Source organism: Crinia signifera, chromosome 4 (genome assembly GCF_055691185.1).
Source record: "Crinia signifera chromosome 4, ASM5569118v1, whole genome shotgun sequence".
Classification (NCBI taxonomy): Eukaryota; Metazoa; Chordata; class Amphibia; order Anura; family Myobatrachidae; genus Crinia; species Crinia signifera.
In genome coordinates this window covers 174,537,731-174,551,935 of record NC_139220.1, presented here as the reverse complement: position 1 = coordinate 174,551,935, position 14,205 = coordinate 174,537,731, and the positions used below count along the sequence as shown (strand labels likewise).

Sequence of the window (14,205 nt, the reverse complement as noted above, 5' to 3'; positions counted from 1 at the left end):
CAGCAAGTCTTTATATACTGGTTTTGGGAGATCTAGATTTTTAAAGTTTTTTTCTTGGGAAGAATAGGGAATGAAAAGGTCTCAGTGAAGCAGCACAAAACCAGGAACTGCACATACCTTTTTAGCAAGAGTTAGGGTGTCTTCTTTTCCATTCTCCACTTTAATGCGGATTTTCTCTGAGAGTCTGGAAACCTGTTCATAGAGAAAATCCTTCTCCAGCAAATGTTCCTCCTTCTCAGCCAGACGCAGTTCCAGCTGTATGGGACATATATAATTATTAATGAACCACTTCAAATGCAATGCCTGCAATTACATTAAACTATATATCCTAGAAGGACTTCCGCTTCCGGCTTCATGGGAACGGCTGCCTGAGACCGCAGCTCCGGGCAGATCCCACAAAACGTGCATATAGGGGGACAGTCACACTCCCCCGACCAACATTGCCAGACTCCACAACACCCCCTGAACGGGCTGAACTCACGGGGAACGGCAGATCCTCTCCCTTGTGCCGCAGCAGAAGAACGGGAGCCCGGTGACGTCATCGTCCTCTCCGGAGCTACTACAGCACGCTACAAGCTGTAGCCTACCCTAGCCTTCCCCTGGACGGCGAGAGGCACCGAAAAGAGCTTCCAGCCCCCACATCAGACCCCAGACCGGAGGTGCAACAGGCAAATCGGGGAACAACTACCTGCATCCTCCTCAGCAGCGGAGGCACGCGCCCCACTCTTACTTGGCGCCATTTTGGAGCACCACACGCTGAGCTCCAAACTGCAGTTCCAGCAGATAAACTCAGGTACCAAGTAAGCCCCGACGTATGTATAGCCCCACTGCACTTACTCAGTGAGAATAAGACTGTACAGAGAAGCAGAAGATATCCTACCTCTCCCCTTCTCTTGGATCCCATACTTATAAAGGGTAACACCCAGGGTCTGCTACTATTTTATCGCAGGAGATAACCCTTACCCCTGCTCCTACAGAAAGGACTCTACCCCCCCTTCCCCCCTTCTCAGACTCACCTTGGGACAAAATTCTGAGCTGAGCTACCAGACTGAATACACAGGCTTGAACCTAAGAATAAGAGGCTTATTCATAATTGTATACCCCATTCCCAGATGGATCACCCAATCCCTGCGGGGAAACAAACTAAGCATACCCCAACTAGAAATGAGAAACGCAGAGCAGAACACACTATTGCCCCAGAAGAGGAGGATGATATCACCCCTCTCTCACCTGCGTCCAAGAAATCTACAGGGAACCCGGGAAACTCTGATTTATCACAGATCTCTAAAGACCCTGACACTCCGGTCACTTATAGAGACATTGTGGACGCTATAAAATCCACTATGGTCCCCCTGCTAACCAACGCAGTGCAAGAAATATCCCTGCAGTTGCAACAACTAACCACTAGAGTCTCCTCAAATGAGAACACGATTGGAGCAATTTCTCATGATATGCACGTAGTTCAAAAGGACATAATTAGACTTCAGAAAGATAACTACCACCTCTGGAATAAGATAGACGAGATGGAAAATCGGTCAAGGAGGAATAATGTAAGAGTAGTTGGCCTCCCAGAAAGTGTCAAAGGACCAGCCCTAACGGACTTTGTTACCAAAACGCTGCCCGAGCTACTAGGAATAAAAGAGGAATGCAAAGATTTAGTGGTTGAAAGGGTCCACCGAGTAGGATACATCCCCAAACACAATGACCCGAGACCCAGACCTATTCTGTTACGATGTTTGAATTATCTTCATAAAGTAGCGATATGGAGGGCATCGCGCAAGATCCAAAACCTTATGTGGGAGGGAAAACGTTTGCGATTATTCCAGGACTTCTCGGTGGAACTATCTAAGCAGAGGAAAGCCTTCTCCCCTATCTGTACCCAATTAGTGGAAAAGAAACTGAAGTTCGCTCTAATGTATCCAGCCCGTTTGAGGATCTTTTGGGAAGACACCCAATATGACTTCTCTGACCCTGACGATGCCAAAGGATTCCTTCAAGAGAAACTCTCCTCAGCACCAGCGGATATTTCAGATGCATGATCTGACTGCAATATAAAGTACTCTTTCCTCCCAGAAGATTCATAATTCACTGACACTGGCTCACTAGAATTGCTGACCCATTATTGCCCAAAGCAACAATCAGTTTCAGTCATTTGCCTCCCCCCCCCCCCCCCACACTGTCCTCATTCTTCTCTCACTGAGGAATATCTTATTCAGGTTGTAAAAGATTTATCTTAATATTATTGGTAGTTAATGGCAAAAAAAAAATATGGGATTGTGTCCGGTTATCAAATCCCCATGTCTCGTATTCATATAAATACCAAGAACCTTGATATAAGGTTTAACATTCAGTTTACTAAATTTAATGGTTTTCTGCGGAATGTCCATGTATTAGATGGATCATTGAGTGCGTTGATCGCACTAGTTTGCATTTTTCATGTGTTCTCTTCCCTGTCTTGTGAATCTATGTCTCCCTCCCCTTGTCCTCCCTCAATGTTTTTACAGAATATCAAAAGAACAGATGAGAAGATAAGAAATCACATTGGTCTGATGTCCTTCATCACAGCCCACCCTGACTCTCATGACTGAAATCAAAATAGGCTCCCTCAATGTGGGCGGCTTCCATTCGCCGGCCAAACGCCGTAAGGTACTGGTTTATTTACAGAAACAAGCCCTGGATTTAGTATGTCTCCAGGAGACCCATTTACTACCCCCAGAAGTCCTTAAACTTCAAATGATGAAATGGAGGGTATTGGCCTCAGCCCCGTATAATTCTAAATCAAGAGGTATCGTAATCCTTGCCTCTAAGTCACTTCCGGTTGAGGTCACCTCAGTACAAGCAGATGTGGAAGGTAGATATCTAATAGTAGAAACCAAAATCAATGACAAACCACATGTCATATGCTCAATTTATGCCCCCAACACATATTCTAAAGACTTCTTCAAAAAAATTATAGCTTTACTTACTCCACACATGGCTTCACCATTAATTGTATGTGGAGACCTCAATCTCACAGCCCACCCCACCCTAGATCGTTCCAATCCCAATGCCAAAACAAGACACCCCCCCAAGAATAGGAATACCGTTTCTACTAAACAGCCTCCAGCTTACAGATGTGTGGAGAGTACTACACCCAACACACAGAGAATACTCATGCCTGTCGGCCGCGCACCACACATTTTCGCGTATTGACTATATATTTGTCTCTACCAGCCTTTTACCCCACATTACTAAAGCGAAAATCCACCCCATTATCATATCAGACCATGCATTGTTACATATCTCCATACAAACATCCAAAGAAACTTCCCCATACAGGTCATGGAAATTTCCCTCCCACCTCTCTAAATCTCTAACCTTTCGAAAGCACCTAACACTAGCATGGGAGGAGTATCACACCAACCACAAAGATTGCCTAGCTACCAACCCCTCACTATATTGGATGGCAGCTAAATCTGTCCTACGAGGCTCAATCATAAGCTTTGAAAAAGAACATAAAAAAAAATTATCACAATCGTATAAGGCAGCCCAGAAAGAATTAGAAGATTCATATTCCACCTATCTTACAAACCCCACGCATACCCACAAGTCTAAGTATTTACAAGCAAAATCTTCACTGGATAACATACTTCAAGCTATGACAGACAAAAGCCAATTTACTGCCAACTACAAATATCATAAACTAAAACAAAACAGGTAAACTACTTTCCACAATTTTAAATTCTACCCGATCCCCAATGGTAGTCCATCACCTAAAAAATCTTAATGGGGAACTCACTACCTCCAATGCCCAAATAACCCAGGTCATGTCCGACTTCTATAAAAACATATACACTCCCCCCCCAGACGCCACCTCCCCCGCCTCAAACTTAGCAAGTCATGACACCTCAGATACACAGAACTCAGCTCTTTGGGAAAATTTGAGCTTCCCACAAATACCAGCAGAAGCAGCACAAACGCTAATAAACCCCATCTCAGAAGCAGAAATCCTCAAAGCAATACAAGCCTTGAAACCAGCCAAATCCCCGGGACCAGACGGTTTCTCTGGAGATTTTTACAAAATGTATCCAGATAAAATAACTCCCATCCTTGCCTCAGTTTTCAACTACATTCTGGCCAATAATAGTATCCCCCATCACTTTAACTCGGCCATCATTAAATTGATACCCAAACCAGGAAGAGATCTGACTCTTCCAGGTTCATACCGCCCGATATCCCTCCTGAATTGCGACTATAAGTTGCTGACAAAGATACTAGCAGATAGGTTGAACCCTATCCTACCCCATATAATCCACAGTGATCAGACTGGGTTCATATCGGGACGCCATTCAGTTAGGAATGTTAGAAAAGTTCTAGCTGCCACACAACATCTGATCTCCCAAAATACTCCAGACTCTCCCAAGCTAATTCTGGCGGTTGATGCTGAGAAGGCATTTGACATGGTGGGGTGGAAACACCTCTACCACACCATGTCAAAGTTTGGCTTTCCGCCTCAATTCATTTTATATCTTCAAACGTTATATATTGACCCCACATCCCAAGTTGCTTGTAACGGCTTTCTGTCCCCCCCTTTCAAAATCCAGAGAGGTACGAGGCAAGGATGTCCCCTATCCCCACTCCTTTTTGCACTTTCCATTGATCCTCTCACCATCGCACTAAGATCCTCTCAAGCATACACTGGCATAAACATCCGTAATGAAGAGCTGAAGCTCGCATTATTTGCAGATGATCTATTACTATTCGTTTCCCAACCACTTACATCCATCCCCGAGATAATGACCCTAATAAACTCCTTTGGTCCCGTCTCAGGATACAAAATTAATGTAGACAAGACAGAAATTTTGCCACTAACCCCACTGTCTCCAGAATTAGCTACGCACCCGACTATAGCGCAATTTAAAATTCAAAGTGACAACATAAAATACCTAGGCATAAGTATAACAAGAAATCCATACTCCATGTATAAAGCAAATATCACTCCACTGATCAATAAAATAACTTCTCAGCTGGAGATATGGACAAAACTTCCGATCTCACTCCTAGGTAGAGCTGCAGTTCTTAAGAGCATTATTTTCCCCAAAATATTTTACCAATTGCAAATGATCCCCTGTATCATCCCGTCCACAGACATACGACTACTTGAAAAGATAATGTCTAAATTCCTTTGGGAAGGGAAGAAACCCAGGATGTCCCTCCATAAATGAATGCGCCCTAAACAGCAAGGTGGATTAAAAATCCCTAATTTCCTATACTATTCCTACTCTATCCACTTTCGATATATATCGGACTGGATGTACAATAAATCTATCTATACGGATCACAGATTAGATGAAAACATTTTTCACCCTTTTTCCCCTTGCGCATTAATCCATACCCCGATTTCAAAAATACCTCAAGACATCCAAAGTCATATACTCTTTAAGGGCACATACAATGCATGGTCTATGATTAACAAAAAACTCAAAAGAAACCCCTTAACTTCACCTTTCATCCCGATTTGGGGAAACCCAAATTTCCCACCTTCACTGACCAACTCCCAATATAAGGAGTGGAAACTTAAAGGCTTAGATCTAGCCACCAAACTTTTTGATCCGGGTGGTACTCTCTTCACCTTCCAGTCACTACAGGCAAATTATAATCTAAAAAAACCACAATTTTATATGTATTTACAAACCCGCCATTACGTGAATTCAATATCGACGCACATCTTATCTACCATACATTCAGATCCTCTAGAACAAACATTCATGAAACTCCACCATTCCAGATTCAAAACATCTTTCATTTATGATGTACTGATTGATAAACTCCCAGATAAATCGCTTGAAGCTTTAAGCACTGCTTGGAACAAAGATATTCCTGAGGTGACCTCGCCGGAAGCACTGTTTAGCCCCTATCCTAAATCCTTACAGGTGTTACAATCCTCATATTTACAAGAGGTGCATTTTAAAACTATACATCGCCTTTATATTGCCCCCGCCCAAAGTAAATATATGGCCCCAGAAGCCACAGGTGAATGCCATAAATGCAAAATGAGTAACGCAAAATTTATGCATTGCATGTGGGGGTGTAGCAAAATATTGAAGTTTTGGCGCAAAACTCTCCATTTCATAAACTCAATTCTGGGACTCAATCTGATCCCAGACAAACTTGCGTGTCTATGCCTGAATTTCAAAAACTGGAGAATACTCCCTCCAGCTTCCAAACATATCCCACTTATAATTATAATACGAACAGTAGCAAAGAAAAATATCCTCACACATTGGATAGCGCCCACTACCCCAACATTAAGCGAACTTAAAAGCAAATGATATCAGATCCTGTTATATGACAAGAGATCGCTAATGCTTAACTTATACGAACCAAAAACTTCATTCCTTGGTAAATGGAAGCCGTTCATAGACTCCCTGACTACCACCCAACGCACCCAAGTCATGTCTTTCATAGAACAAGAGGACTGATATGAAAGAAGGACCGCCCGTAACACTTCTCTATCTTCCTTAATAGAAAATATAGGAAAAAAGAATGAAAAGAAAAATGACACCTTTCTTCCATGATGTTCCCCCCCCCCCCCCCCCCCTTCTCCCCTCCCCCCTCTTGTCTTGTATTGTCTGGTATATGTGTTATTGGCTATAATAGGTATTCATATAAGTATTCATTGTTTACTTTCATAGTAAGACTACGGTATCCACAGTTATAAAATATAAGTAAAGAGTAAGATGTGTAAACTAACCCTATGTAAATGATATATGATCTCTACCAGTACTCACAATCGATCAACAATTTCTAAAAGAGATGTATGGTAGGATATTCATAGCTAAAGACATAGAGAATGTGATGTTTAGTTAAAGAAATATCTGACTGGAGACCTAAAAGGTCGTGAACCGTACATGTTACCTTGAATTTTGCATATTTTTACAATGGACTAAAATGTCCAAATATGTTTAACGAAGTTTTTAATTGTGAAAAGAAATAAAAATCTTTAAAACAAACTATATATCCTATGTTTCAGGTGGGTTAAGTTCGGATGATATTTTATTCTTTATAATTATTATTATTTTTGATGTAAAAACACCCCACTGCAGTATAAAAAATGGTTGCCTTTTATACTCTGCATAGTTTAAGCGAATAAGCAGCGTTTCCTTTTTCTGGCTGTATATAAACATTTTCATGTGTATGCAGATGTGTACTGTATGCAGATATGTTTACATCTTGCACATGCAGCACCTTCTTGATGTTGAGGCAGGACAGCAAGAAGGAAGGTGAAGGTAACAATGGCTGAGTATGATAGTAATGGCATGCTCACATAATTGTGCTTTAATTAAAATGTAGGTGTCCTCTCTTGCAGCTGCTCATCCTTTTGGGAAGATACTTGTATAATGTCATCAGTTTTGGAGGCTAAAAAAGAATTGGATGCTAAAAGGTATACAATTACGCTGACGATATTATTCATCATCACTGATGTCAACCTGTCCCTGCTCAGTACATGCAGTCATTGACTATATAATCAAAATTGAGTTGGATGTACAAACTATAAAATACCTCGTTAATGACCCGCAGGAGTGCCAATCATTAACGATATTGAACATATACACTGAAAAATATTACAAACTATATTGCTTAGGAGGCCCAAATTAGCAATAGCAATTGTAATGTGTTCTCCGCTTTAGAGTTTACAGGAACAGAGCAAGCACGCTTTCCAGTGACAAAATATTAACTGTGCAAAAGCGGCTTCTAAATGAGAATGCTATTGTCTGTGTATGGGTGCACTGTATATTGTGCATTAGTTAATATTAACTGAATGGACACTAAACATTAGAACAGCTCTCACTACTATCTAATAGCCTACCTGGGTGTCTTGTACGGGATGCAGTTAAGATCCCGGCGGTCGGGATCCCGGCGTTCAGAATCCCGACGCCGGAATCCCGACCGCCGAAATGCCGACACATTCTCCCTCCTGGTGTGTCCACGACACTCCTGGAGGGAGAATAAATTAGTGTGCCGAGCGCAGCGAGGCACCGGGCCCGCTGCGTGGCGAGCGCAGCGAGCCCCTAAGGGGGGGCGATCCACGTCCCCCCCTTGTCGGCATTTCGTCTGTCGGGATTCCGGCGTCGGGATTCTGAACGCCGGGATTCAATACTGAATCCGTCTTGTACAATAGATTAAATATCATTGGTGATGGCTATATCCTTTGGTTTGGATAGAAATGCCATTAAGACGCAGTTGGTTGCAAGCCTAAATGTTTTGAACCAAGTTCTCATGCTTTTATTTACTAGATACACGTAGATCCGCAGTGGTGTGTGATAGAAGGTAAACAGGTAATTGTCTGCACTATGATAGCACAGTCATTAGTGTCCTCACCTCCTCAGTTTTCATCATAAGATTCTGCAGAGATGGATCCTTTCCTTCTAGTACACGAATCCGGCTCTCTCTTTCAGGATCCTCTGCCTGTTTCTCTAGCTCAGTTACTTTGTCATTACACTGGGAAAGCTGTTCAATAGAAAAATGCAGCAAATTCAATTACTCTTATGTAATAATTTTTATGCAAAATGGATGTATTTAGAATGCATTTTCAATATTGGATAGCTTATTGACCTAGAAAGAAACTGAGGTATGTTTTATCTTGCTGTGACATCAGGGAGAGGAGCAACAATAAAAAGAACACTTGCATTAATATATATTGTATATCTCAATATCTAGTCTGCAGGAAAATCTGAATACATATTCATCACTAATCAGGCAGTTTATCTTGACTCATAAAGTTGCAGAATACATGTCAATCCAGTAGAAGTATCAGTTGCTGCTCATGTTACTTGTATCAGTGGTGTGTCACAGACTGTAAAGTAGAAACTGATTTCTAAAAGATCATATTTGTTTGATAAAGGTGAAATTAGTCTGGACTGTGAGATTGATAGCCCCTCACATTGGATTTTGTGGTATACATAACAAATCCATGCTTTTCTATTTTTTTTTGTTGTTGTTGTTTTTTTATCTGTGTACTGTTTATTCCAGTGATATGATAATGCCGTTTTGAAACTTCACGAATACTACGCAAGCTAGACTATAAGACTAAACTAAAGCCCATATCCACAACCATTTTCCTTTTCAAATGAAGTGGCTGCAGTGTCCTGTAAGCATCTGCCTCACTAGGACAATTAAGCCACAGGGACAAACACTCAGGGCTGCAGGCGTAGGTCTCAGGACCAGCTGCTTCTCCCATTGCCAGCTTTACATAGCTTGCTCATGATTTAGTAGCCCCAAGCATCTTTGTGTTAATTATGAAGGAAAACATACAAATGCTGTTTACAAAGACATTTTGTGATCAATGGCTACAATATATAATATACATTAAAATATTCGATGCTACTACTGTCAAAATTAGTTTCTCTGAGCAATAGCAGACATCCACACAAGCAAAGCCATGGACAAATGGTAGTAGCTAATAAATAAATATAATGAATTCCATTCTGCCCTTCTCCAAATATTCCCCATGAGGAACTGTCCGCAGCTTATACATATTAAGGGTATAGTAATATCACAAATATGTACAGTATGCGTCAGATATTTTGTTTTACTGCAGAACACTGTACATTTGCTAGCTTTCAGTGCAAACATTTAATTACAGAGAGTTTCCTCTGCTGAAACCATTATTTGGCATTGGCCCGCGCGCCACCCCTACTGAAATATCACTTTGTTTTGGGTATTTTTTAAATGCAGTACACACATGCATTGGATGGTATTCTATTAGCTGTGGTAAATTACCACAGTTAATAGATCACTAGGGGCTATCCAATTAGCCCCACGAGATGGCACTTACCAGGGATTCTTCTTTGCATTTCTCAAGGCATTTTTCAAACTATATAAAACACACCTATTGACCTATAACTTCTGCATTCTCCTGGCTTAATCTCAAACTCAAATTAGGACTCTTAATGGCAGTGGTGCTATACATTACTTCTCATTGTGATTCAACATACTTGGATCTTAGTATATTTTTTTGTTCCTACTAGTCTGATTTTTTTTCGATATTTTATGTGTATTGCTATGTACCTGACATGTATAAAAACTGTTTTGTTTATTTTAGTTTATATATTCCTTATCTTTTCTATATTCCTGAAAAACTATAAAAAAAAATTAAGTATATAAAACTCAAAATAAGACTTCTCAAAGGGATGTGCTTAATATGCTTCTGCATGTACAACTGTATTCCACTAGCACATATATAACGCATTGAATGAAAGGTCTACCCAGCCATTAGGATTTGTCCACTGTTTCATATGAAAGATCTTATTAACTGTTTCGTTCTCTGCACCTGACTGTACCAGGCTTGTGAAATACGGGATTAATGATTCCAACTGCTGAAACACTTGCTAACATGACACAATGTTTTGCTACAGAATGTGTTGGGAGAGATTTTGCGAACTATGGAATATTTTATGATGGCAGACTTCACATGTTGTGGCGCCAGGCCTAATTTGTTTGGAATTATTCAATACAAATGGACATGAAATACAGAACCGTTGTTGTTCAGTGTCCTTAAAAAGAACTTGTTCAGTTTGTTCTCTGTACTACATTGGAACAAACCAAGGTTAAGGGACGATTTGCAGAAGTATTTATAGGATGGACATTATTTATGGGAATTGCCATTTTCACAAAGGAAATGAGGGAGTTCATCTGCAAAACGAACACCAGTTTAATGCTAGATGTAATTTGGGACAATGAATGCAGAATGGGGAAAACCCACACAGATTACAGATATAGACCAAATCTGTTCCCTAGAATAACTGACATTATAAATCTCTTAATTGTCAACATGCACAATCCGATAATGATCTGTTGTGGTGCATTATCCTGTAACGGTCAGTGATGCAACACGGTGCAATCTTGCAGAACATTTTGACTATATAGTCAAAATTGTCTAGCAAGTTAGCCAAAATTGCATGATGTTTCCCCTCCATGCGATAGCAATGTGCAGCAAAATAGACCAAAACGCACATCGTCAAAATCATTCTGCACATAGCCAAATCAGCTTAAGGGGTGTACACATGGGCAGGCTGCAATTTTGGCTTAGAGAACTGAGCGATTTTTGACTGTATTTTTGGCCATGGGCCAAATATACACAGACGTGCAGCTAGTCAAAATTGACTTGCCTGCACTGTCTAGGTCACCAGTCAATAGTGAGCAGGGGCCCACATCAATATCGCTCACAGTGTGTGCACACTGCGATTTTGGCTAACCTTCTAGGCGATTTTTTATTATCTAGTCAAAATTGCCTGGCCAAATCGCAGTGCATACACAGCTTTAGTCAAAATCTTACCATATCAATATTTAGAAACAAACCAGAGAGGGAAAGAAAAATACTTTGGTAGGAGGAATAATTTCAACAGCGAAAAAGCTCAAATTGTACTATATATATATATATATATATATATATATATATGTGTGTGGAAAAAAGACCGTCGTTTTGCGCTAATTACAGCAGCTACTCTATAAGACCTCCCTGTTAGTGAAGGTCAACATCGATAGAAATGTGCACAGGTAATGGATATAGAGAGCGCTATATAGAAACCTCCACCTTATTGTGATATTCAAACGTGGATTCCAATTTTTACGATTTGTAAACAAATTTTATTTAAAAAATAGATGACATAGTCAATATCAGACACTATTAGCATAAAACATAGTAAAATTGTGATACAAGCATTTCCAGTGAGTCGAGACCCAACGCGTTTCGCCGATGAACGGCTTCCTCAGGGGTAGTTGACTCTATGAGAACATGAAAAGCCCTTTAGATACTTTTCGTTGTAATGTACAGTATTTAATGGTATGTAGAGTTATGTATACATACCGAGATTCTGAGCTTTAGGAAGGTCTAAGGTAGAGTTTTTAAAAAAACTTCTTATGACGCTAAGATGACGTCTAAAAATTTTAAAAAACATGTACATAAATAGTCTGGTGAAGAGTGAGCATGTGACGAAAAAGAGGAAATATAGGTAAACTAGAGGTTGCATGTTAAACCTCTTAGAGGGTACGTACCCTATGGTGTTAGAGGATCTATCATACAGATGTCTGTCAGATACTTATGCGGGTGGCGTTGTCCATAAGTTAGGAAAAAACCTGAATAATGATGGATTTTAAAATTAAAAAATAATTTTTTTTTGCCATTGTTGTTTCCAATAAATACACTATTAGTGATTTCTCTAGAAGGTCTCCCCACAGTAAATCACACAAAAATCATGTCTGCCTGGGGATAATTTATCATGACAATTCCCATGTGTATTCATGGTGTTTTTTCTCCTAATTTATCATGACAATTCCCATGTATATTCATGGTGTTTTTTCCCCTAGTGGTGGACCAAATGTTTCACACCTATACAACTGTGCTTAATAAGTATATACTTTTTCTTTTCTTTTCCAATAAGTGATATTTTCTAATTTTGTGCTGCAAGATAGCACCTTTTTAGACCTTAAGATTTTTAGGGCTATGGCAGTTAATTAAGCCACTATTACAATATTACCTTATTTATGCATATTATAGTTACACCAATTACACCCATTAGAGGGTATGAGAAACTGTTCAGATGGAGCTTAATGTCATCATATATCTATGCAACATTGCAACATAATGCTGTAGTTTGTTCTGGGACTTACCGGAGATGTATCAATTGCTCCTTACAAGTGTCTGCTTTCAGATTTCTGTTCCGTCTGAGCCCCATATAAAAGGCTACAGGTATCTGACGTCATATCCGGTTGTTGAGTATAATAAAACTTTTAAATAATCGCCTTTGTGGTGGAAAATCCTAATGTGAAGTGGCCTCCCTTGGTGTGGGGCGTCTTGTATTGTGGGGGATTGTGTGCCCGGTGTTCAGAGTCTTAGTAGTAACGGAGCGGTTCTATCTGGAAGCCGTTTGCGTTCCAAGTGCGTTCCACTCGGAGCGCGGCGGGGCTGGACCTACTTCCGGGTTTGTGTTGTGTTACGTGGCTTCCCCTCTAAGCTGTATTGCGTACTGGGTGCGTTCCACTGACAGCACAGCGGGGATGGTCCTTCTTCCGGGGTTATGTTACGGGATTTATCCTCTACGCTATGAGCAGTAATTAACTCCTAAGTGTCTAATGCGTTGTGTTAGGGAGATATTTAGCTGAGGACCTAGATCATCTTGGTTAATAATTATGGGGCATGTGTTACAATGGGGATTCTTCCCTTAACATAGCTGGAATAATGTAACATTATTTATTAATAATTCTCTGGTAAGTGATTTTAATATGGTGTGCTTCATAGTAATTTGCTCATCAGGTGCATAATTAAGTGTACTAGATAATTTTAATGGGGAGTGCTTTGTGGTGACTTGCTCCTCTGAATAGTTTACCATTTACAATTGTGACACATGTTTAAACAATGTTACAGTATTTATGTTCTTCTAACATTTGCTGTTCAAATTTTTCTTTAAACCTTGCTGTTTAAATAAATAACTCCCCGATTTCTTTCCTTTCGGGTGTAGAGCATTATACAGGTTATATTATACATTATACAGGTTATATATTTATGCATCAAGGTGGAGTTTGATACAATTATCCACCTGTACTAATTACACAAATCTGTGTTTATCAGACAGCTTTTTTCTAGTGTTATACACTAGTTTAAAAATACAAACATGATTCATTTTGAACGAGCAATTAGGCGTTTTTCTTTTTCAGCATTCTTCTAGTACAATTTGATATATAAAGCATTCTTCTAGTGCAATTGATATTCATGGTACACCGTGAGTGATTAAAGTTCATAAAACATAGTGGCTAGAGGATGTGTCTTCGTAGACTGTGCCATATTGTGACATCCTCAGAGGAGTGACTAGAGTGCTATGCTCCGTGCTGTGCTTGGGTGCTCTTCTTGGTTGGTTGTGTGATTTGTACCCATAGTTCACTTTACCATAGGTGCTTTTGTGAGATTACTGAGAAAATAGGTTTGTGATCATGATTATAAAGTAAACGAGTGTTTTGAGTATCCTATGTTTACTGATAGTGCAGGGTGTGTACATAATTTTCACCCTTTGTGTTCAAGTGTGGAATGGATCAACGACAAGTGATTCTCTAGTAATTTTGTTCATTATGGTTAACCTGTTTTTGGTTGAATTTAGTGTTTTCTATTAAGCACTTGTGTAGGGTTCCTTCTGATTTATAACTTTTACCCTCAGAGTAGGTAAGACTAAG

At 40.0% G+C, this 14,205-nt stretch overlaps 1 protein-coding gene across 3 annotated transcripts in view; it reads right to left on the bottom strand.

The window, feature by feature from the left end:
- CCDC146 (coiled-coil domain containing 146) overlaps positions 1–14,205 on the bottom strand; it is a 123,168-nt gene that overhangs the window by 5,710 nt on the left and 103,253 nt on the right. For all 3 annotated transcript variants that reach the window (XM_083183040.1, XM_083183039.1, XM_083183041.1), the window contains 2 exons: positions 8,362–8,490; positions 118–255 (listed from right to left, as the gene is read on the bottom strand). In XM_083183040.1, the coding sequence (XP_083039166.1) occupies positions 118–255; positions 8,362–8,490 (267 nt within the window). The remainder of the gene's footprint in view (positions 1–117; positions 256–8,361; positions 8,491–14,205) is intronic.